We start from the raw sequence: 24,926 nt of genomic DNA on the forward strand, positions 1-24,926 counted from the left end.
TACTAGGAAACTATCTGCTCCAACAGTGGAGCCGGTGCGGCGCTCAGCTGTTCTCCTTACGCGGGGTGAGACGGGGGGCAGCGGGCCCACGGGCCGGGGCGGGGCCTCATGACAAGGTGCTCGCGGCTGGGGAGCAGCATCGACGTGGGGGGCTGAACGTCCGCCCACCTCTGGGCGACCACCCCCAACCTCAAAGTGCAAGGACTTCGCACTTCCCAAGAGAGGGAAGGACACAGAAGCGCGTGAAACGCAGACTAAAACCAGACGCAGAGGAGAAGGGGCGGGGGATGAGGCCACGGGCAGCCAGGCAGGGTGGAGTGCACTTCCCAAGAGAGGGAAGGACACAGAAGCGCATGAAACGCAGACTAAAACCAGACGCAGCAGGAGAAGGGGCGGGGGGATGAGGCCACGGGCAGCCAGGCAGGGTGGAGCGCTCAGGCCGAGGGCCACGCTGGTGCTCCCGCCAAGCACTGAACACACTGGTCACATGACAGGCCCCGCGGCCGCTGGCTGGCAAGAGCCACCCCCGTCCCCGGCGAGGCCAGGAGGAGCTTGGAGACTTGGGAACAGCCAAGCGGGGCCTCCGGCCAGAGGCCGTCCGCCGGCAGGGCCAGACCAGACCCTGTCGCTCGTCGGCGTGAGCCCAGTGTTGCTGGCATGTTCTTCCTTGCGAAGTCACAGCTGGCCCTTCACAGCTGGTCACACAGCACTGAGCTGGAAAGGACACCATCAGGTCTGCAATGGTGGCCCGAGTCCTAGCCAAGCCTAGGGGCCAGCCACGCCCACGGCCTGGAGGGCGTCGGCCTTGCACAGGCTCCTGAGACACACGGGCTGGCCCTGGGGTCTCCTGGTCCCAGGAGCGGCAGGCCCCGCCCCCCGTGCAGCCTTCCTGCAGTGGGGGACCTCCTGGCCCCCGCCCTGGCACCTCACTGTAGGCTCGAGAAGGCCCGCTGGACTGGGGGGCATGAACCAGACTTGGGGGTGCCTTCATCTCCCTGGGGAGAGGTCCCTCCTGGCAGCCTCCATCAGGAACCAGCCTCGAGGCCCCACCTGCTCATGGCCAGGCGGTTTCTCCCCGGTCGGCCCCCGGGGGGCTGGACTCGGGTCCCCCCCGGAAGCAGCAGCAGCAGCAGGAACTCAGGGACAGTTTTCCCGGGAGGGGTCTCCAGTCAGGAAGCGACGTCGCTGCCATCACAGACACGGGTGGAGAAGGCCCCTCACGGCACCAGGCTGGCTTTGCTCTGGGCTTGGAGAGGAGCCGAGGCTCCGGGGACCGCGTGCTTTGATGGAGTGTGTGTAGCCCCTCCGGTCATTGCTCCAGCAACCCCATCACTGGACGGCCGTGCCCAGGCCACGGCCTCTACCCAGCGAAGGCTGGCTGTGTACGGGCCGAGGCCACCGCGCAAGGACCTGCGCAAAGGCAGGCTCTGCCCGGGAAGGCTTCTCAGTCTCCAATTCGAGGCGTCCATCGCCAGATGAAATGGCGGGCCCGACACCTGACTCCAGGGCCCCACGTGTCAGCTTCTGACCTTCGTGCTACCCCTGGCCCGGACGCCATCGTCATGGAAACCTGGCTTTAAGGGGAGAAAGACGGGGAGGTGGGGCCAGGAGCCCAAGGTTCTTGCCAGGGCAAGTTCCACCCTGAGATGTCCAACGGTGTCACAGCTGGGCCTCCAAACGGCGACCACTGTGAGTGGAATGCGTGAGAGTGTGGACAGGCCACACGCGCCGTCCAGGGGCCCCGAGGGCTCCGTGCACCGTGGGGCTCCCCAGACGCCCCCGAGCACAGGCCTGGCCTGGAACGCAAGCCAGGACCACGACGCCGGCACACGGCCAGCCGGCTGGGAAGTGTGCCCGAGGGGGCTGCTAAAGAACCCCCCCCCACTGCTCAAAGCCAAAGCCCACGTCACGGAATAGATCGGTGTCAATTATAAAAGGCTATGCAAGCTCAGTGTTGTGGAAAATTTTCAGGTTATCTTCTCCCCAAATAACTAGTTTCAAGAAATAAAAGTCTAACCTTGAAGAAACTTCAGAATTATTCTACTTTTCAACTTTGCCTGAGCCATAAGTCCTGCTTAGACTGCTCTACAGCGGGACGGGACGCATGTGAGGGCAGCCACCTTCGGCCTGCGTGCGCACACCCCCGTTTCACGTGCGCGTGGGCGTGAGATCGTGTCTGCACTCGCACTTGTAAGAGGGGCTCACTCGTTTCATTTACCTTGGCCACCAACCCTCTTGGGCTCCCAGAATTCTGTCAGACCCGAGGACGCGTGTCGACTTCACCACTCGGTTGACGCTTTCTTCCCAAAGTTAAATCCTGTGTGGCCGGACAGGAGCAGCTGTCTCGGGGGACAGTCGGAGGGACAGTGAGGGATGCACGGCCTCGCCGTGGTGTGAAGTCTGCACACTCACCTCGGTGAAGCCGGATGGGGCTCGGCTGGTTTCTGCCAGCGTGGAGATAAATCGCATTACGGCCAGCGGTCACGAGGAGCGGACGCGTCGCAAAGCTCTCACGGAGCGCCACAGGGACTGCCCGGACTGGGAAACGCCGCCACGGCCACGGCCACGGCCACGGCCACGGCAGCAAGGGCCCAACTCCCCACCGCAGAGCAAATCCTGCGTCCAGGCTTTTCCCACAAACAGAAGGGGGGCTTGGCCGACGAGCCCCAGAGGACCCGGGGACGCGTGTGTCGGCCACTCCAGCGAGCACCGGCCGAGAGACCTGGGACGTCAGACGTGGCGGCTGCCGCGGCAGTGCCTGCTGGCGTGACACCGAAAACTGTCACATGCCGACAAGCGGCTCTGGGGACGCGTCACACGTCGACTAATTACATCAAGAAAACCCAGGAGTTTGGCGGAACGTAGTTCTCCAGCTCTACGCCAGAGGGGCCCCGAAGTCTTCACAGGAAATCCTGAGATCGCGCTCATTTCCACAGGACTATGTCACGGGTGCGAGAGGCGCTGTCACCCATTTCGACTTCACAAAGCAAACGAGGAGAAAGCCGCATTGCTCCAGGAGACAGCGAAGTGATTTTCTAATAAAAGGGCTATTAGTGAACTAAAAAAGACGTGACGCTCCTCTAAAGCAAGCAGCTGGGGACACTGACCAACAAAATGAGCCACGACCACCTCACACACACGTGCTTCGTAAAAAGCAAATTAGTTAATTACTTTATTACAGTTTAGTGCTTTCTTAAAATAAATATCATAGAATATCAAACACACAGTGAGAAACAGCGCGCACGTGGAAAGCACGGCCACAGCGGAGTTCACCGGACGGCGCCGCTCGGCGCGTCACCCAGCGCGCCGTGCACGCTGCTGCCGCAGGCCGGCTCCGGAGGACGCGGAGCCCTCCGGCGTTCCGTACCGTGTCTGCTCCTCTGCGCCCATCTAAGATTACGGGACAGGGGCACTTGTCTGACTTCTCCTCTACCCATCTTTCGTTTCTTCCGCAGGTCAAGAGATTCAAGTAACACTCCCAAAAAAACATGTGCAAAACTAACGTGAGTGACTCCAGAATCTTCCAGCAGTCCGAGCGGCTGGCTGTCACGGAGGTGTCGGCAGAGCCGCGGTGTCCCTCGCGGGCCGGGGAAGGGGTCGCGCCATGCGCCCAGGTGGCCGGACCGCTCCAACTCCAAGGGACTGTCTGCTCTGGAGAAGCATCCAGACCGCGAGGCTCAGCAGAGCCCGGAGCCATCCCGCTTGCCGGAGAAATGGCAGTGGCCACGGGGACCACTCGAAGCTGGCGGCGAAACGAAGGCCCGGCACGGCCTGCGCACCGTATCCCCGGGGCGCGCTGCTCCACCAACACGAACCGAGACACGAAACACACGTCAGGACGGTCAGCTCAAGTGCATCACCAAAAGGGAAACATGCTCGGAGTGAAAAATATTCTACTTTACCAAAATCTGCCTTTATTAAAGTGAACAAATCGTCAGAGTACTCGCTACCCAAACCTAACGAGCGATGGCCACTACCTGCTCGCCTCGCCCATCGCCGGCCAGCTGTGCTGCTCAGCGTCACGACTGTGTCAGAAGGAACCATCTCCGTGTTGTAAACGTTATTTTAGCAGAGACAGACTTTGCAGATATCAGTGCTTTTAGTGAACTGGTATTTTCAGTAAACGTTTTCTGAGCAGCAAAGAACAAGAATTGTTTTCAGAAATCTCAGAATTGGATATAAACGTTGGCAGTAGACACAATCAATAAATATCATACAATTTCCCAAATGAAAAAGATTCCCCCCTACGAATTCCTTTCCTGAAGACATTCAAACACGCTGACCAGAGGAGCCCGTCACAGTCCTGTTCCCTCACGCGGCCACAGCTGCCCACGTGAGGGGGTCGGGTCATGTGCAAAGGGGGTGAGGCCAGAGGGCAGAAAGTTGAGTAAATCGCTTTTAATTTATACTGAAGAACTTCAAGTAAAAGGAGCCCTGCCACACACATCCCTCGCCCGGAAGCTCGTGGCCAGCGGTGACCAGCGAGCCGTGAGCCCCTGGGCACGGCGTCCGGCATCCTCTGTGTGCTGGGAGCTAAGGGAGGGTTTTCTTCTGTCGACAAGAAGCCTGTCTGAAAAAGGTCTGTGATTCTGCACGCTTTGTACCCAACGGATAAAAATAAGTACCGACCCGTCGGCGCCTCCTCGCCCCGGCTGGCGCCCGTGTCACTTGCGAGTCTGGGTCTTCTTTGGCACTGCGGGCCGCCTGGGCTGCCACAGGTGGTTATGAATGGTGAGCGCGTCCACGCTGACGGACATGGTTTTGGCTGGGATCAGGTTAAACTGCTTCCGGTCCGAGCTGTACTTGTACAGTCTGTCGATCATCTTCTTGGTGACGCTCTTTGGCCCCGTGCCCGTGAGCTTGCAGATCTCCTCGGTGTCGGGGTAGTAGCAGTACAGTGCCCTGAACTGGCAGCCGGCGTCCCGGAACAGGATGATGTAGTGGTTGGCGTCACATTTCTCCAGCTCCTGCACCGAGGGCGTCAGGGGAGAGACGGTGGGCCTCGGAGCGGCTCCGGCAGCCGCGCCACGGACGGCGCCCCGACTCGCCGCAGGGAGCTCACCACACACCAACCACCGCCCACTCCGCAGAGCACCCGCTGCTACCGGGGTTTACCTCGGAGCCCAGGTGCGCAAGGGAAAAAAGCCTTCAAGAAATGAATGGAGCATCCCACAAAGAGATGCCGACATCATTAGCCATCGGGGACATGCAAACCAGGACCACGATGAGAGACCCCCCTCCCACCAAGACGGCTCCCCCCAGGCAGGCCCAGCAACGGCGGTGGCGGTGTGGAGTGGACGGCGGCGCTGCTGCTGAAAACGGAGTCCCCACGCAACACAGCAGGGTCCCCTCGGGTGCTCACGCAACACCCGTGCGCGGCCGTCCACGGCAGCACCACTCACAGCAGCCACAAAGTGGGGACACCCCGAACGCTCCTCAACGGAGGCCGGCTAAGCAAAAGGGGCCCGTCCACACAGCTGTCCACACAGCGGGTGCCACCCCATCGCAAAAGTGGACGAAGAGGCCGGGCCCGTCATCTTCCGTCCTCTCTGCCTCCCGTGTCCTCGGCAATCACACCGCCCTCGACCGCCACACTAAGGTGACTAGTTGCCTCCACTTTGAAAAAAAGGTCACCCATTTTCCACTCCCCACCCTGCCCTGGACCAAGGTGGCTTCGCACAGAGGGCCTGCCCCGGGCTGCCAGCCCCACCCAGGGCGAGCCCCCCCGTGCCGTCCAACTCCTGCCCTCCACAGCCCCAGGACCGCCGTGAGCACCCGGGAGGCGGGAGCACACGCTCTTACACGCGGGAAAATTAACAGAAGGCGCTGGGCCTCGAGCCTAAGTGATTAGATTTTTTTCCCCCAGAAAAAACACTAATATGTAAATACCTTTCGTTCTACATCAGAACTTGGTGGTAAAATTTGATACTTGCCTCTAATATTGAATTCTTGTGAGGCTCATTCACTTTTCCGGCCAGACAGCAATGGGATATAGCATTGTGAATAATTGGCTTGTTGGATTTACTACTGGGCTCCTTAAAGAGCTTGGGACCTATGAAAAGCAGGCCAAAATTTGCAAAATTAGTATTCTAAGGCACACAGATACACGCACGCACAAAACCCAAACATTTCTGCCGACCAAGCAGCAGGGAGGCTCAATTAGAAACGTTTACGATTTTTTAAAAATGAGAAGAGCCACATCAAACCTATTTGAAAGAACTGAGTTATGTTTTAAATTAACTAAGGAAAAGTCACTAATAACTTATTCCCTTCCTATCGTCAGTTCCTTTGATATAAGTAAAACAAAACGAGACCAGGAATTAAAAACTTAAAGTCTAAGGTTCCAAAGCGCCGGGGCGCACTCTCAGCCGCGGGGCTGTGCGGCCTGACCTGCGCCACCTGCCGCCGAGGCGCCCACCCCACGGAGACCAGGACGTAGGCCCGTGGCCGCCCGTGACCTCCACGGAGAGCGCGGCCGTCACCTGTGTACTCGGCCACCGAGGCGAGGGAGGAGGCTGCGGACGCCGTCTCCCAGTCTCTGTCCGTGCTCCGGCTGGGGTTGCGGCTCAGCGTGGGCAAGGCTTCTAGGGACTCGACTCTGCTGACGACAGGGACAAAGGGCACACGGGATGGTCACGGCACAGGCCCCGCACCCACGACCGGCCACTGGCTTGTGCCAGGCCACCCTGAGCCGGCCTGCACCCTACTGCAATAAGGACCATTGGCAGCGGCAGGAGACGCCCCGACGGTGGATGAGTGCATCGGTCGGCTCCCGCGACCGCTATTAGCCCGGGGGAGCCCACCTCCGCCAGAAGAGGTGCCCCCCGTGCAGTCTGCCCAGGGCTCCGCACCAAGGGAGCTGGCTGGGGGAGCTGATGGGTCACATCTGGGCCATCTGTGCTGCTGCCAAACGAGGGACAGGACCCTGGGAAGGAGGGAAGGGCCACAGCAGGCTGAGTCCAAAACCCCGAAAAAGTCTCCAAGACGGCCCGATCCCCGGCAGGCCTGAGCAGCGTCTCTGTAGCACCATGTGCACTGAGCACAGTCGGCGTCACGGCGGACACAGCTGCTCAAGTGAGCGGGAAGGTGGGGCGGGGGGGCCTGGGGCCCTGCTCAGGCTCCTGACCGCCAGACAAAACCCGGCCAGGATCCAGAGTCCCTGAGAAGTGTCCCCCACGAAGCCCAGGTGACAGGGAAGCCACCAGACAGACACGTGAAGAGGCAGGACACTGTGGCTGAGGCCCCAGGATGCACGTACACAATGAAGGACAGGTTTCTGTGCTGCCAAAAGCGGCCACCAGCAAACGTGGGACAAGCAAGGCAGATCGGCAGGGTGACTGAGGCCGTGAGCCAAAGTCCAGTGGCACCGAAAAGGTCCCAGCAAAGAAAGCCCACCTCAACACCGCAGCAAATGCGGCACGCCTGACGGGCCACACTGGGCAAAGCGCACCCTCCCCCAGGCTGCCGCCCCCCGGACGAACGGCCCGAACCTGCACGCGGGGGACCAAACAAGGAGCAGACAGACAACTGGCCGGCATCAAGGCCAAGAAGACAGGAGGGCTGAGGACTGGACACGATCGTTTGGTGCCACGCGGGGCCGACCAGGACCCTCGACTGAGGAACCGGGCCTCAAGGACACCATCGGACAACTGGTGACAACAGAGCGCGGACTGTGGATGTGACGGTGCTGCCTGACGACTGTGGCTGTGTCCTCATCCACAGGAAGCGCACACACAGGCATTTAGGGACAAAGGGCACAACGTCCTCGACTTCGGAGTAAAAGGCAAATGCACGCGCTGGGGGAGGGCTGGGGGGGAGTGACAAAACGGAGGGTGACCCAGGCATCCGGGCGTCCCCATGAACCAACTTCAACCGGTGCGGACGTGTGAAGCCCGCCAACCGCAAGGGCCAGCACCACCTCCCCAACAGACCCCTTACCGCTGGGAAGGCGCGCCCCCCGAATGAACGCTCTCGGGCTCGGTCGTCGCTGCGGAGGCCAAGGACAGGCTGGAGGCCGACTGGGCCCGGCTCAGGTTATCCGCTGCCGGAGACAAGCAGCACTCCCGTAAGCCACGGGCTCGTCCTCACCATGTTTGGGCAGCAGAAAGGCCCAGAACCCAGAAGCCGCCCACCCATCTCCACATCACAGTGTTTCCCTGGGCGAGGGGGACCAGGGCCACCGCCCGCACCACCGGGCCGGCTTACGCGTCGAGGAGCACTTGGTCCCCGAGTCACTCTGCGGCTCCTCCCGGTGGACGGACTTGGGCCGCGGCTTCCGGGGCTTCGCTTTCGGGCCCCCCAGGCCCTGCTCCTCCAGGACCTGCCGCTGCTTCCTCCGCAAGTACTCCTGCTTGATGAGCTCGCGCCTGGCCCGCTCCTCCTCCTTGCGCACCCGGTCCTCCTCGGCTCTGCGGCTGAGAGCACGCCACGCCAGCCCGGTCAGAGGGGCGCACCGGGCCGGCGCCGGAGGGCCCGCGTCCCCCGCCCCGTGTCAGAGCCCAGCCAGGAGGCACACTTCCCACGTTGCGTGACAACGGGATAAACGGGGCAAAGGTGACTGGGACTCTAAGCAAACGCCGCCAGTCGGGAGGGGCTGGGGGAGAGCCGGGGCTTACGGAAGTGCCCACGCGCTGCGTGGTCGTGACTGGGAGACCCAGCGGGAAGGACTCCACGTGTACGACAGAGACCCCGCGTCCCTCCCTCGACTTCCCCTTCCCTTCCACAAACGCCCCTCCATCCTGGTGCGCAGGCCCTAGCGTGCACGCGGCTTGCCACGTCCGCATGCACTGCATTGCGACGCTTTCTTTTTTCCAAATAAAGCCTTTTTGGTGACATGATACTGGGTTGATAGCATCTTCCAGTCGACAAAATGCAACCAGCTCTCGGGGTTGGGGTGGAAATTCAGGGAGCTGACACCCGGGAAGCGTTAAGACCGAGCAGGACGAAGGGCCGCGACAGACAGGGCCCTGACGCAGGCGACGCCAGCGCTGCCCACGGCCCCGCCGCCCCCACCGGTTACCGGGCCTCGTCTCTCCGGAGCTCCACTTCTGCCTCCAGCTGCTGCTTCCGCATCCGGGCCTCCTCCGCCTTCCGCTGCTGCTTCAGGAGGAAGGCCGCCCGCTTCTTGGCGAGCTCGTCTTCCGCCTTCTGTTCATCCTGCAAAACAGATACCGTGGACGTTATGGGACGCGACCCTCGCACCGTGCCCACGCGCCAGCCTCGCCCTGGCAGCAGTCCCTCACGCAGACGGGGACACGGCCGGAGCGCAGTCCAAGGACGTCTCGCTCCCTTCCAGCTGACGAGTGAGCAGATCTCATGACGCTGAAACACTCACAGAAAAGACACTGCGCCCTTCGAAAAGCCTGTCGACGTCCCAAAGCCTGCACTGCACCCAGCTCACTTCAAAAGCTACACGCATTTCCATGACACGAGCTAGCACCTGACGGATCACTCGCCTGTTCACATTTTAAAAGCACAAGCACCAAATAAAGCATCTTTTGCTAAGATAAACGTGATGATTCTGTAGTACGTCACCCACCTTCATACTGCCAGGAGGAAACACTTAAAACAGAAAAGGAGTTCTCACAACTAATTTTTCTCTTTTCTCTAAGAAAAATAACAAGTAAGGCACAAATGGAAACAAAATGTTTTGTACAGTTTCTGCAACAGATTCAGCAACCTTTGGTCCAAAGGCCGAATCCAATCCAACACCTGTTTTGGAGAGCCTGTGAGCTAAAACCGTTTTTACAAAATAATCGGAAAACCAACAACAAAAAATAATATTCAGGACCCACAGAAATCACAGGACGTTAGTGTTGTGGGGCCACGCTCACCAGCAGGTGCTGCCTGTGCTGCTCTGGGCAGAGCCCCCGACGTGTCCCCGGGCCCTGCTCTGAATCGTGTCCCTGGTCACGCCCTCACGACTGGGGTACAGTGGTGACACCCGGCCACCGTGAGGCACAACACCGCCAGCGCTTTACCTTGAAGAAGAAGCCGACCCCCAGCTTCTGATCGCCCTCGCTGCCGAGATCCGCCGAGCTCTCGGGGCCCTCTGTCTGCCCGTCCTCGTCGGGGGCCTTCAGGTCCGACAGGTCCACCTCGATGAGGCTGGCTTTGCTCCTCGGGGGCCCGTCCACGGGGACATTCTCCTGTCCTGAGACCGCTGGGGAGCCGAGCCCCGCCTCCTTCCTGCCGCTCTCCAGAGCCTCTTTGAGGCTCATCTGCTCCGACAGGATGTTCGCGTCTTTGGGGGAGGGCAGGACAAACGCTCGCTGGTTGCTTTCGTCATGCAGCCGGTAACTGTCCAGGAAGCTCTTCTCGTCGGTGTCACTCCCGGGGTCGGCCACACCGTCCCAGGCAGGGTCGGACGGCGTCCGAGGCGGGGCAGGCCGCAAGTGCGGGAGGGCCTCCACGCTGGGGGTTGGGGTCTTGCTGCGAGAGGCTCCCTGTGGCCTGTCCTTCACAACCTTCAGCTCGGCGGGTCTCCCCGGGCGCGAATTCCGGCCCTGACCGAGGCGGGGGGCTTTGCGGTGACCCGTCATTCCAGTCGGAGAGAGCGGCTCGACGAAGTGGATGGACGCCTTGACCCTGTGGTCCTGGGAGCTGGTTTTGGAAGCGGGCGCTGGCACCGGGGGGGACTTCATGAGCAGCTGCTCCTGCTGCTGAGAAATCTTCAGGATGGCCTGCTGCAGCGTGCTGATGGTCTCGTTAAGCTTCTCGATGGACAGGTCGCACTCGCCCAGGTCGGCCACCTCACCGGCGTCCCCCAGGAGCGCGGCAGAGAGCGTGCGGTTCTCCGCCAGCTCGTGCAGGGCGGCCGGCCCCTTCGGCTTGTGAGGCGGAAGGAGGGCCGGGCTTCCTCTGTCCGCGTCTGGAGACTCGCGGAGACCTTCTCGCCCCTCCTCAAGCAGAAACTCCTCCGTCTTGAACACGCCGCCACCGACGTCCTCACCATTGTGCTGAGCGCACTCCTGCGCCGCGGGCTCCGGCTTCAGCGGCTGGGGCGCCACCTCGGCCTTACCCTTCTTGACCACGTGCAGGAACGCGGCCTTCCCCAGCTTGAGCCGCTGCCGGGCGGACAAGGCCTCCATCTTCTTCTTCTGCGCCTCGATGGCCCGCCGCTTCTCCTCCAGCTGCATGTGGAGCTGCACCAGCTCGGACGCCAGGAGACTGGCGTGGTCTCGGCTCTGCCTGCCGGGGCTCTGCTCCCTCCGCTGCTTCCACGTGGTCAGGGGGGCCGGGGAGCTCTCCGAGGCATCGGGCGTGGTCTTCTGAGAGCTGCTCGTGCTGGACTTGGCCTCGTAGCTGTTGAGCCGCTGGAACTTCCTTTCCGCGAAGCTGGTCATCTTCACGCTCCCGCTGGCCACGGACGCGCTGCTGAGCTGAGAGACGGTGCTCAGGCAAGGGCTGGAGCGGCCGCTGGCGGCGTCCTTGTCCTCGTGCTCCTTCACCTGCATGTCCTCCTGCAGTTTTGCCGACTCCTCCTCGCCGACGTACCTGGCGACGAGCACGGGGTGGTCGTCGCCGAAAAAACCGTGCTCGGCGTCCTCGAGGTCCGCGACGTCCGAGTCGGAGTCTTGCCTCAGGACAGCCCACGGCTCCGGGTCGCGAGCGAGCGGGCTTCTTGCGCAGCTAATGTAGAGCCGGCCCTCCGTGTCCTCGTCGGCTCTGGCCACGTGGAGAAAGAAGCCGTCGGCAGGCTGTCCCTGAGTCAACGGCTCAGACCTGCCGCCGGCCAGCGGCCCGCCACGTGCCTCCCCCGCCTCAGCAGGTGCAGGGGCCGAGCCCGCGGGCAGTTCCGAGCAGGAGATCGGGGTGAAAGTCCTAGTCAGGTCACGACTGACGTGGCTGCCGGGCGCCTTCCTCCGCCCCAGAGGTGGGTGGCCCTCGCCGGGCCTCCTGGACGGGCCGCCCCTCGGCCGCCCCTCTCCGCACTCGTCCTCCTTGGTGACGGCCTGCTTCTCTTTGGCTGGCCGCAGCACGGCCGGCATCAACGGCTCTAAGAAGAAACTGTCGGGCTTACTTCCTGAGGTGTCCGCCGGTCTCTGGGGAGACCTGGCACCTGCCATCAGGCCCTGGTCACCGCCGTGCGGAGCCCCGTCCGTTCTGATGATGGCCACGAGCTCTTCGTCCTCGTCCTCGATGTCGACGTTGTTCAGGAGGCTTTTCCCGTTGGTCTTGGGGGCCGGGGGGTGTGGCTGGTTCTGCGGGGTCAGACTAACGACGTTGGAGGCCAGACTATCCTTGCTGATGGAGCGGGCCAGGCTGATGCTGTCGCCAGAGCCGGGGTCCGCGTCGCAGCTCGCAGCATGATGCAGGGCAAAGGGCGCCGGCTGGGACGCGGGCCTGCAACGTGGGGAAAGAGGACGTTGGACGCGCCGCCGTCTCCACGACGGGCGGCTCCAGCAGCGAAGCGGCAGCACCGGTCATGAAAAGGGAGTGCGGGCGTGAGCTACGCGGGGTCTGGTGAGCCCCCGGGGGGGAGGGAACCAGAGGCGAGTCTCAAACGCTGTGCTCCCGGGACCCACTTACAGCCTTAAAACTGACTGAGGACCCCGAAGAGCTTTTACTTACACAGTGTTAATCGATATTTGTCACACCAGAAATCAAAGCTAAGACACTTAAAAAAAAAACACTGATTAAAAACCTATTATGCGAAGAACGGTCTACTTCCTAAGTCAAGGGCGGCACTTCCGCGAGTGTCCCCTCCCACACCCGGCTGGGCTCCCACCTCTGCCTCTCATTCGAGCTGCTGCGACCCCCGACGTTGCGATGCCTTCTGCTGGAGGGGGGGGGGCACGGGACGCAGAAACAGCCCTGGACGCCCTGGAAGGGGCTCGGCGAGCCCGGGGGCCCGGGCCACAGCGGGAGCACTGCTGTGAGCCTGAAGAACGTTTCGAACTGGAACTTATTTGGAGTGCAGACAGCTCACCTGTTCCTTTTTTCCGGCCACGCTACTGCTGCTCCCCGTGGCTGACCGTCCACTCGGGTCAAAGAATTGGAGCGGTGCCGCTGACCTGCAGTCGGGGGGAAGAGGCAAGCGTGTTCCGCGTTAGGGGACCCACTTCATGTCGCTGGAAACTTTCGGCACAATAACTGTTTCTCAAGGAAACGCGTCATAACTTACACCAAACTGCTCAAAGAAAGATCACCACAGCGACAACTTTCAAAGTGTCAACAGTAAACAATGCGTAATTCAATCGTGATCGGTCCAAAGCATGAAATAAAATCATCAGAATTTTAAGTAAACGTCAATACACGTAAGTTCTTACTCAAGTACAGCCCAGCAACTTTCTGTAAGCGTCATGTAATTTAGTAGGTTTTAATGATGTTTCCACTATAAATTCGAAGGCACGTGAAGACAAACTGAAAAACGCCCTGTCACAGTCTTAACTAAATCACTACGTCAGGACGAGAGAGTCTGCTGTCGAAACTACTGCGGGGGCCCGAGCGGGGCGGGGGGCGGGGGGGGCCGAGGGCGTGGCGCTCGTACCGGGCGCGTCCTCGCCGGGCACCGTCTTCTGCTGTTTCTGCCTCAGTGGCAACAAAGGGTGTGACGGGCTCAAGGCAGACGCTCCTCTCCCCCTAAGCGGAAAAGGGCAGGAGGGAAAATCGCTAGTTTAGCACAAAAGCAAACAAACGCAAAAGAAACCAGAGACCATCGTGAATTCATACTAATCTGTGATGAATTCACGAATTCTTTGAGAAAAATTATTATAAAAACGAACTAAAATAGTACCCGGAACTTCAGACTTGGGATAAACGACCGAAAACTGCAACAAGGGGACGTGCTGACTACTCGGGATTCAAATTTTAAGGCGGGCATTCAAGCGTGCGCTCCGGTCGCCCTGCCCCTGGGGAGGGGCTGGGCCCGGGGAGGCGGGGACGGGGCACACCCACTCTCGGGTGCTTCTACCACCACTCAACTAAAACTAACGAGAAGAGAGACACAGGACGGCGACTTAACTCCGGGCGCAGAGACTTACAGGTGGTCAGACTCCTCGGGGTGCAGGTGGTGCCGGTGGCCGCCCTCGGCCAGCAGTGCAGTGGGGGGCTGTGGCTCGGCCGGGCTTGCCGCCGCGGGGCCACCGCGGAAGCTCCGCTTGGTGGCATTGGAGATAGGGACAGGAGGCCGACTGCTTTTTTGATGTGACGCTGTTTTAGCTGCAGAACAGAAATTTTACAGGAACCGTCATGTTATTTACAGTCACATCGGCGAGGCGCCCAGACAGGGCAGACTGCGGGACGCAGGTCCCAGCCGGCACCGATGCCCGAGACCCGAGCACAGCCCAGATGCCAACGGGAACCGGCGCTGACCCCAGCGGGCTCCCTCGACAGACGCACGGGGAGGCCCCGCATCTCCACGCAAAGCCCAGGCCGCCCTGGTCGTCCCACCCAAAGTGAAGCACAGATTCCTCTACGGCACAGCTGTCCCCGCGGAGGAGGGTCTGGAGGCGGCACACTACGCACATGGAGTACCCTCCAGCCAGACGGCACGGCGGCTCTGAGGGGCACGCCCAGCAGTATGGGCTCCTCTGCAGGCCGGGCCACGAGGCCAGCGGCCCCTCTCACGACAGCTGTCAGTGGGGGAAAGGCCCACGCTGCCGGCCGCACAGACCCGCACTCTAGGACACGCAGCCCCGGCGTGGCCTGGGCACAGCCAGCTCACCGACTAGTGACCACGCACCCGAAACTGCCCGTCACTCCCAGCCCTGAGGGTGAGCTCACCCATCAGCAACTCCTCATAAGACTTAAGAGGATCTCGGACTGAGCTCGTGCAGGCTCAAGCCACAGGCCACAGACCACCACGCAGCAGCCGCCTTCTGACTCCGATCTGCAGCCACATGGGGACCCACGTGGGGGCCCCAGCCTGGTTAACAGACAGCAGACTCAAGAACGTGTACTGGAGTCTGGCTGCAGCCCCTGCCCCGGAGTCACCGGCCCCTGCTGCCCCGGGCTTCCGGTCCCGCAGGCCCGGGACGGGCCCAGGGCTGGGGCGCTGGGAAGGCTCCCAGAGTGACTGCCGAGGACCACATGGAAGAGCCTGGCAGGCAGCCAAGACACGACACAGGTCTCCAGTCCCAAAAGGAACCATCTAAGCAGAAACGCCACCGTGTAAAACGCTCGGAACCAGTGAAGGACACCTCTGAGTCCTGAAAACCCTCAGGGGGACAGCTGTCAGTCTACCGCGGCTTGTCACTCACCGTCTTTCAGCTCCTGAACGTCCCGGGGTTGAACGAAGTCTGGCCTGACATTCTCAAACCACCAGAAGAGCTCGGCAATAAAAACCATAACATTTGGCTGAAAGAAAAAACAACACCAAGGACACGCTGAGCAGCCGATGCGCGCGTCGCTTTTGAAACGTGTGTTTAATAATCCACGATTACCTTCAACACTAAGGGAGCGTACAGCATGTCTTCCAAGGTGAGGTAAAAGCATTTGTTAAGGTACTCGTTTGAGAATTCCCTCAGGAGCCGAATGTTATACAGACTGTCAGCCACCGACGTGACCTCCTTCAAGCAGATGTCTGACAGACAAAGAGAAAACTATAGTTTACTGTAAAGACACTCTGCTTCGTAAGGGGCGAGCACATGTGAATTCTGACCCGAAAACATTTTAAATGAAGGCACTGGTGATATTTAAGAAGGTAAGAGATTTAAACTTTACGACGAGTATTACAAGTAACGGTAAACAAAGAACAAAAACTTGAGAGAAAAATCTGAGAAACGTCCAGGATCCGAATTCAACGGTTAACATCTAAAAAGCATGGCAGAAATTACTTGACATTTTAAGACCGGGCTTCAAAAATGGGCAGTGACAGTCACCTTTCAGTTTATAAAAGGACTTGCTGCGTAAAGCTAGTTAACAGTTAACCAAGTCTCTCTCACCCGTGTCAGATATCCTGGTGCGAGGTTGTCTCTGTGATGACGTCTCCAGACATTGCCAATGACACCTGGGGGGGGGGGGGGGGGGCGGGGTGTAAAATAAGAAAGGCCAGGCTTACTCAGGGAACGATACGGAAATACTACGAATCACAGAATTCAGGAGACGGGGCTTAGCTGGGTCGCCCTCCATGAAAGATGCAGGGACTGCCGGCTGTTAGCATCGGGCAGGACAATTTTCCATTTTAGGCTGCTCGCCGGGTGCCAGGCCCTTAATCGGCACATGCCACCCCTTGAGTGTGAGTGCTCGGGGGTGGGGGGGGGCCACGACTGCCCTCAGACAGGAACCAGCAGACGCAGCTCAAAACTAAGAAGCAGTTGTATTGAAGACACAAATTAATTCTGCCTGTAAACAGATAGGTGACGGCAAGGGGGTTTGTTGCAAATACTTTACAGTGGACACAGTTCATCACTTAATTTTGCTTATGATGTTCCTGTGTCACCAGACTGAATTTTACTATGGTTCAATACAAGAATCTTTTCTATTATTCGTGCTTTTTTGTAATTTAAGTAATCCATCCCAATACTAATGTCAAAAAGTATTTTTCTATATTGTCTTCTCAAAAGTTCTTAAATTTTACTTTTCAGTGCTACATCTTTCATACAAGGCAGAGGCATTTCTGCCTCGTATGGGATGAGGGCTCACTGTATTCTCCCACAGAGATGGCCATCTGTCCCCATTCTGAACTGGCCGCCCCCCAGGCACCGGGTTCCCTGGAGGGGTCACTGTCCGGCATCTCAGCACGGCTCGTCTGGGCCCAAGTCACACTGGCTCAGCGGACAGCAAGCTACAGAGCTCAGTCTTTGCACAGAAAGCATCCACGGTCTTTTCTGTAGAATCGACCTGCCTGAATCGGGGACGATCTAAGCTACAGAAACATGATGCATTATATCTGTGAGGAAAATACGAACCCACGAGAGGCCACCCTGATACAAACCAACACGCGAATAAGCACGAGAAAGCTCTCCCTTACGGCAGGGTGCCAATACGTGTAAAAGAGAAGACAGTGGCCAAACTACCAACGGCCGCCAGCACCAGCGGGGGCGTTCCGCGAGGCCTCCCACGTCACTAGTCAATCAGAAAGCAAAACCAGTGACCCCAGAGTGGAGAGGCCCGCCACACGTCGTCCGAACCAAGTGACCAAAGCTGGTGTCATCGATACTGGGTGCACTGCCGTCATGCCGACTGGATGCACTGGGAAGACACATCGCTCCTGTGGCATCTGCACTAAAAACGCACGCCCTGAATCTAATCAGGACACACCGGACAAACGAGGGACGTTCAACTAAACGACCTACTCTGAAAATGCCACGGGCAAGAAGGACAAAGATGGGCTGGGAGTGGGGTGAGCTCACAGGAAGCCCGAGCCGGCAGCTGTGGTGAGCGAGGCTGGACGGGGGGTGACGGCAGGGACATCCCTGGGACACCTGGTGCCACCGCGGGCCTTCCTGGCCCCTGCCGTGTGAGGAGAACACCCTGTTCTCGAGGGACTCGCAAACACAAATGTGACAAAATGGAGCAACCGGGAAATCTGGGTAAAAGGGTTCAGGAATTCCTTGTATGTTTCTCTGCAAATTTAAACTTTTATCATATAAAATGCTACAAAACATTAACTTTGTCCCTTTGGCCGGTTCTCTCACACATGAGTTTTCACATCACCTCGTCAACTTCTATAACAAAGAGATCATTCATTAAACTGGCAACAAGTTTCTGAACACTCCGGGAACATTACCATTTCCATACTGACTCCTGGCACCTCAGCCACTAGACAAAGTTAACAGTTCCTTCCAGGGGTCGCCACCTCTTCTGTGGACTCTACTCCCAAGCATCACGAACGGGGCTCACGTGTTCACACACCAACCCCAGGGCGCAGGCAGGCACGGAGCCGTCCAGGGGACGCCCAGGCCCGAGCCCTCGGGCGACACGTCCCCCAAGCCTCAGGCAGAACCGCGGCTGCGGCGGGCTGGGCGAGAACCTCTGTGAGGTCGGATCGGTCACCACCACCCGAGCACGTCCATGACACGTGGGCAGTGACACGTGACAGACCGCTCTGAGCCCCTGCCACCACCACCCCAGAGAAGGAGCTCCGTTGCTTGATCCCCGTGTCCAGCGCCTTCGCGGGGTTTCCGGCCCATCAACGAGGGACGTGGCCTGCACTGCGGCCCGCGCACTGTGCCTGCGGCGGGGAGTCGCCTGTTTCAGAGACCTGGCCTCCCCTCCAGGACAGTCCTTGTCACACAGGGGCTGTCGACTCCTTGAGAGCTGATAAAGCGCCCAACACACAGCGTCTGTGTGGATACACTCTGAAAACCGAGTCCCTTCGTCTGACAGTTAGGGGTCTCTTGAGGTGTGCTTCGTAGGTACCGTACTCAAACGGAAACTGCCCACCTCACCGGGCACGCCGACCGTATGTGACCGTTTGTGACAGACAGCGCCCTCGGGACTTCCCTCAGTGTCTGCGTTAGGGTCCCGCAGATCTGCACTTAACCCTCTCAGCTACGAGGTTCTTGATTCTTGCCATCTTTTCTTAATCCTTCCAGAGAACTGTCTATTTTACTACTCCTTTAAAACATTTTTACTTTTGTACATTTAAAATGTCTAAAGTTTCTAATATTTTTGCTATTGAATTTACCTAAAAACATTAAAATAATTTTCACTTTGCTAAAGTTCATCAAGTCTTTTAAAAGCCAAATAGTATTTTAAGCTTGTTGAGAAAAACAGCAATTCTCTGCCCAGCCTACTACCCACCTGCCCCCCACCCTCTGCCTCTGGCGGGGCGCGCCCCTCCGCCCCGCCTGCCCCGGGAGGATGTCGCTAACTGCAGCCAGGGCAGAGGGTGCCGAGGACCCACGTGGCCTCCTACGGAGCCCGAGGGCAGTAAGTATGGTCAAATCCAGCCAGGTCTGAGCCCCACTTCCACAGCTAGGCCGCAGCATCTGTCTATACGGGTGTCCAACTTCTGTATTTCCGGGATCTCGGATCCCCCTCATTTTTCACGCCCTTGTCTGAACACCCCAGGATGAAGATTTTCCATGAAGCCCTGATTTCCATGCGTCACCTTGTCCCTGCCCCTCTATGTGCGAGGTCAGGCTCAGTTTCCCCTAAGAGCACACCCCCACATCTCCTGAGGGTGTGTGGGGACGTGTCATCGCTGCCTAACAGAGGAGAAAGGACCTGGGCTCTCACTACTCTCCAGCCCGACTTTCCAGGAGCCCCTGCCAAGCCACCGGTGTGTCCCATGTCCTCGGCACGTCCCTGGTCCTTTGCGTGTCTTCTGGAGCCTTTCCAGGGCCCCCACGAGTGAGCTGCTGGCTTCTCTGCGCCCCTCCCCCACTGGGTGCTCACTGGTCAGGCCCAGAGGGTTCCAGCTCCCCAAGCAGGGTCTGTAATCCTGGTCCCCTCCCGGTGCGGGAGTGACTTCCGACATGATGACACGGGAAACCACCTGGCTCCCTCCTCCCGCTTTCTTCGGCTCGTGGCCACGCCACCTCCTGACGCACGGAGGACAAGCTCGTCCTTTAACTGTAAAACACCTTGTATCACAGAATGCACGCTGGGGCACCAGTGCCCCTCTCCCGGCCACTCTGACCTGTGCCCTGCCAGTTCCGGCATGGATGCCAGTCACAGATCTACTCCTCGAATTCCTGCCAGCTTGTCCCAGACACGATTTTAGATGGCTGGGCTGTACCAGTGAGCAACTCAGACAAAAACCCCCGTCCCATGGAATGCACACGAGACGATGCCACGTGGTTTCTACTGCGACCGTGAGACCTTCTGTGGTTTCTAAGCGTTGAGGATGTCGAAGGTGTGGAGGAAGAGGTCACACCTTTCTGTCACTGGTTTCTCGTGCCACCGCGTTGCAGGGAAAACTCTCAATTCTTTGTGATCTGTTGAGGTTTCTTCTGTGGCATTAAGTCCGTTTTTTGTAAACATGTCCATCTTTATTGACTCTGAAAGAGCGTATCCTATGATGGCCGGTGCGCTGGACCAACCCCGCTAATACTGGGCTCGAATCTTCTGTGGCCTTCCTTCTTCATCCTTGCGGGCTTCACCGACCGCTTCTACGGTTCGTTATGTGTGCGGCTCTGTTCGTGTCCCCCTGTAATTCTGTCCTTTAAAAGCCCACTTTGACGTCCTGCCATGGGACGTGATGAGCCCCAACGCCGCCGCCCCCACGGGCTTCCACTCTGCCGCACGTAATCCCACGTCGCACCTTTTGCCTTACGGTCCCCGGGGGCCACAGAAGCGCACTCGATGCACCTGAGCAAGAACCAACTGGGCCGGCGCACCAGGTGGAGACATCCCGAATGCAGAGGGGACGAAAGGGCCGGGAAGGAAACAGGTGCGGAGCGGAGGGAAAGCTCCAGCGCGCAGGCAGCGCCTGCCCCGTCTTTCTCGAGGTTCGTTTCTTTCTGTCTCCGTCACGTTAGCACTGCGTTCTCGTCCCCATGTTGTCCGTCACCGATGTCTCGGTGCCGAACCTGTCTGTTGCATCGGCCGGCCCTGGGGAGCGCTGTCCCGCGTGTGCTCTGCCTTTCCCCGGGGCCCGCGCTCCGGCGGAGGGCTCCCTGGGTGTCGGCGCGCCCTGGCTGGGGGCGTCTTCCTGCACAGCGACACTCTGCCAGGGCCTTTCGGTTTCACGAGTCCCAGACTCGCTTCGCCTGAACCCCCCACTCTGTGCCACGCGGGCAGTGGACGCTACCCTTCACCCCCTCCCATGGCGATGCAGCCTGGTGCCCTCTGTCCGCATGAAAGATCCTGCTCCCACCCTGACGGCCACGGGCATCTGACGAGCACCCTGGTTCCTTCCTGGCCGGCAGGTGGAGTCTCCTAGACCCTTCCAGGTCCTGGTCACCGCTCCCAACCACACACAGCCCCAAGGTCAGATGAGCACAACCAGGTGTCAATCACCAGTTTCCCCCTCGAAGATGAAGACCTTCTCCTGGAGCCCGAGACCGCTCCTTCTCTCAAGCTCAGCCGTGCATTTTAAAACTGTTTTGTCTATAAAAACCGTATCACCCAGCGCATCTGTACCTGGAGCAGGACCGTCAGCTCAACGTCCCCGGCCGGAGTCTAAGGTTTCACGGGTAGGGCAGCCTTCTCTCGGCCTGTGCCTTCCCCCCCTCAGAAAGAGGGGTGCTCAGCAAAACCCGAATCGGGATTCCCGTTCCCACGGCCTCTGGACAGACGTTGCCATGGGAACAGGATGGTGCTGTTCGTGGCCTCACCCACATCCCCGGCCCGCCGTCGGGCTGCGGGCGCCGCGCAGAGACGTGCCGGCATCGCTCAGGAGCACTGTCACCAACGGCCAGTCGACGGGCCGCATTCTGCCCTCGTTTCCCGCCCCAAACGAAGTCCCCGGGGTTTCGAATCGACCGCAGCAGGACTGACAGAGCCCTAGCCGTCCTGACACTGAAGCGGCCCTTGTCGCAAATCTCTGACGCATTACCCATAATCCCCCAGGCTCGCTTCGCCATCGGGCGAGATGCAGCTTAGGTGAGAGCGCGCCGCCCTCCACGTCCCCGCCCACAGGCTCGCGTCCCGGGGGCTCTGAAGGACCCAGGTCCCTTCCAGCCGTCTGGCCAGCGTGCGCCGCGAGGGCAGCCCCGCACTCACCGTCCAGCCTCATGTGCTCTGGGCAGTAGTAGTGGACCACGGCCAGGAGCGCGGCCCCGTCGCTGCCGTCTCTCATCAGGTCCTCCAGCAGCGGGAAGAAGGGCGGCTGCCTCGTGGACAGGTGCTCTCGGCGATAGCGCACCTGCGGGCAACGAGAGGGGAAGGGTCTCCACGGGGAACGCGCGCTGCGCTGCTGCCTGCGGCGCAGGCGGACGCCAAATCCAGAATAAACGGTCCTCTGGACGAGGCTCAGAACGGCTGCAATCACGTGGGAAAGCGTCAAGGTCCAGGGAACGAAGCTTCATGGCTACACTGGGTGACAGCAACGAGCGGCTGCTGACGCCAGGCCGCCTCTCTCTACAGTGCCATGTGCCACGGCTCAGACAGGAAGAGAGGCAGAAGGTACGTCCACACTACCAAAAGCCGGCACAAACGAATGAGAAACAAGTTAAACAGCGAGCATCCCCATGCTTGCGGGACCCCGAGTGAGTTTCTTTTCTCAGGATTATCAGCCTTAACCCTGGCCATTAAGCAAAATACAAAATGGCATTAATGTATTGTTGGAGAAATTTCTGAAACCAGGTTAGACAAACTATCGCATGATGCATCAAGCAGCCCCTCTAATAAATGCAACGAAGCGTCAGGAAACTGAACGCATGCAAGGTGCCAGAGAAGACACGCGACTGTGAGCACCTCCGTGCTCGGCCTTCAGGGGAAACCACGGGCACGGGGCTCTGAGCCGCCCCCGCCTCCAGCGCCGGCCCGTAGCTGAGTGTCAGCTTAGGAGTGCGTGGACGCACAGGCCACTGGGGGACGGGCGGTCGGTGCAGGCGGCTGGGGGAAGGGCGGTCGGTGCGGGCGGCTGTCCCAAACATCCTGCTTACCCTCTATCTTTATTAACATTCACAAAACAGCTTTAAAAAATGGCATGTCCTGCAGCCACGTTTTCTCCAGAGGAGGGAAATACACAAGGCTGACCAGAGGAGGACACCAGCAGTCTACACGGTCACTACGGATTTCTTGGAGTTGTGCAGACACTTCCCACGGAAACCGTCCCTCGGCAACCTGGAGGGAGAGTCTGTCCCCGTAGGTGCACAGCGCAGGATCGTCAGTACTGGTGTTCACTACGAAACGTTTCTAACACGTGCTTTTGAAATGAAGACTGCGCTCGTTTCACGGCACTAAAGTCTGCAGGCCGTAGACTTTAACTTGTTTCTCGGGCCGCAGCGCAGGCCGCGCGCGGACACGCCCACCCCGCCACGCAGGCCCGCGGCTCCAGCATGCGAGCGCGCAGGGGTGCGCCAGGCCAGCGTCCGCGCGGACGGACAGACAGACACACACACAGTGAGCGAGCACGGCATGCAGTAAAGCGAATGGTTTCTCGACTGAAAATGGATGGTGTGAGTTTAAAATCAGGGAAAACACCGAACTACCGGGCCCAGGAGCCTGTGAGCGACCTTCCAGCCAGCTTCGCCAACCTCTCGGCTGTCGAGCGCTAAGGTGAAACCTTGGAATGTCCCGACCTGGCCAGACCTTTCTCTGCCCACCCTCGTCAGCCTATCTGCCGGTCGCTGTGGCCCGAGTGCCATGGTCACCAGCTACTGAAAGGGAGCCCGGACGGTCCCTGCTCTTAGCCGCATTTTTCAGTTTCTATAAAACTCTCACCTGACACCTCACTTCTCAGAGGACAGTTGAATTTTTCACTATATCCTTACTAAAGCAAGGAGCTATTCTAATGTTTAGCTCTTTGGCCTCCGGGATTCAAAAAGTTAAAAGGTGTGTAAATATTCATAAAACTGCTTTCTTTGTTAGTACGTTTCAAAGAGAAGCAAACTTATCTACTGGCTACCAGGCAGACGCCACCAACGCCCACGCGGCCCCGTCCACCAGCTCACAGCCAGGGGCCACCTCCACGGCACGGCTCCCAGGGTACGTGACCCGGACGTCACACTAAAGAATTGGACAGTTAACAAAGCCTGCAAAAAGAGCTGCACCCCAAACCTTCATTTTAACTTGTGCCCTCTGGCTTCCCTCGTGAGTCACCTGGGGCACAGCGGGGACTCAAGGGCCAAATTCACCACCTCTTAGGTATCTTTTTATGGGAAAAGGTTCACTTGGATTCTAGAAATCCTGCTGAGCTGACTCAGACGCTCTCCTGAGGGGACGAGAGGATGGCCCCCTCCCCACCCATGCAGACGGGCAGCAGGAGGGGCTCCGGCCCCGGGAGCAGGCGCTGGGGACAGACGCCTTCCCTGAGCAGCGCCCTTTCGCGAAGTGCATCACCTTTGTCATCAGACCCTCCACGTGACACTCACTAAGTGCTGGCTCGTTAACTATCACCACTAGGCAGGTAACATTAAGAAGGACAAACAGGAAGACTAACTCAGGCGCTTCTCTCCCAGTCCATCTGGTGTCTGTCCAAACACGGACCGGACCCTGTCACTGACATTCCCCTTTGTCACTCAGAGAGGAACTCAGTGTCCATGAGAAACACAAAACGCTGTCTGTTGACATTACACAGGAAACTGGCAAAACCAAACGGTGTGTGTGGCCTGTGAAATGAGACTCGGAACCCCAGAATGCCGTGATGTCGGGTCATCGTCGTGCGCACAGAGTGACAACGATACCGAGCAGGACAGTTAACGAAACACGTTCAGGTGCAAGCAGTTTTTAATGGAAGCGAGTGACCGCGACGGGTGGCGCTGGGATGGCGGCTGGCGCGCGGGGTCCACTTACGGGCACCAACTTCCAGTACCACTTGGAGGGAGGCTGCTCGGGAAGCGGGAGGAAGGCAGGAGAGGAGCGTCAGCGGGCGGGTCCAGGCGAGCACGGCCGTGACACCCGCCCCCACGCGGTGTCCCGAGAGCTAAGCTCCGTCCAGTGCCCGTGAGCCCGGACATCCCTGTTATCAGATGACCACAGTGGAAGGTCATGGGCACCTCCACAACACTAGCCTCTGCGGGAGCAAAGAACACTCCAGAAACTTGGTACAGGCTGGTCCTCAAAAAGGACAGACGCCAACTGCACCTGGCGGGGGGTGGCTCAGTGCGTCACCTGTGCCCATCCGAGGAAAAAGGAGGAATGGAAGGGGGCGCGGCGAGTGGGGCGGGAGCAGGGGAGCCGGAGACCGCAGACGGGGCACGTGCATGCGTTGAGGGGGTGGAGTCAGGCACAGACAAAAACCCCACGACGTCGGGGGAAGGAAGGCCGGAAGTGGCCGCACTGCAGACAGCGCCTGCCCCGGGCCTCCAGGCACGTGACACCGCCCCCTCCCCACCCCACGCGGGGGTCCCCAGGGCCGGCGCCAGGCTCCCGGACCTCGCGGGCACCGCGGGGCTGCTGGGTGCCTTTGGCAGTGCGCGACGCCC

The 24,926-nt window shown here is 59.4% G+C and overlaps 1 protein-coding gene across 3 annotated transcripts in view; it reads right to left on the bottom strand.

Annotated features, from left to right (window-relative positions):
• Positions 1-3,891: 3,891 nt before the first annotated feature.
• Positions 3,892-24,926, bottom strand: part of CAMSAP1 (calmodulin regulated spectrin associated protein 1) — a 31,194-nt gene continuing 10,159 nt past the window's right edge. The window contains exons 4-16 of one of the 3 annotated variants that reach the window (XM_006918192.3): positions 21,559-21,700; positions 15,387-15,526; positions 15,204-15,300; positions 13,986-14,163; positions 13,493-13,584; positions 12,932-13,016; positions 9,981-12,345; positions 9,020-9,156; positions 8,206-8,414; positions 7,939-8,041; positions 6,483-6,601; positions 5,934-6,052; positions 3,892-4,967 (exon numbers count right to left, since the gene is read on the bottom strand). In XM_006918192.3, coding sequence (XP_006918254.1) covers positions 4,665-4,967; positions 5,934-6,052; positions 6,483-6,601; positions 7,939-8,041; positions 8,206-8,414; positions 9,020-9,156; positions 9,981-12,345; positions 12,932-13,016; positions 13,493-13,584; positions 13,986-14,163; positions 15,204-15,300; positions 15,387-15,526; positions 21,559-21,700 — 4,089 coding nt within the window. In that variant the 3' untranslated portion in view covers positions 3,892-4,664. Of the gene's footprint in view, positions 4,968-5,933; positions 6,053-6,482; positions 6,602-6,639; positions 7,808-7,938; positions 8,042-8,205; positions 8,415-9,019; positions 9,157-9,980; positions 12,346-12,931; positions 13,017-13,492; positions 13,585-13,985; positions 14,164-15,203; positions 15,301-15,386; positions 15,527-21,558; positions 21,701-24,926 lie in introns of those variants that run through there. The other 2 variants (XM_015594262.2, XM_015594263.2) reach the window with 2 other exon arrangements.

This window comes from Pteropus alecto, unplaced genomic scaffold (assembly GCF_000325575.1).
Source record: "Pteropus alecto unplaced genomic scaffold, ASM32557v1 scaffold67, whole genome shotgun sequence".
Taxonomy (NCBI): domain Eukaryota; kingdom Metazoa; phylum Chordata; class Mammalia; order Chiroptera; family Pteropodidae; genus Pteropus; species Pteropus alecto.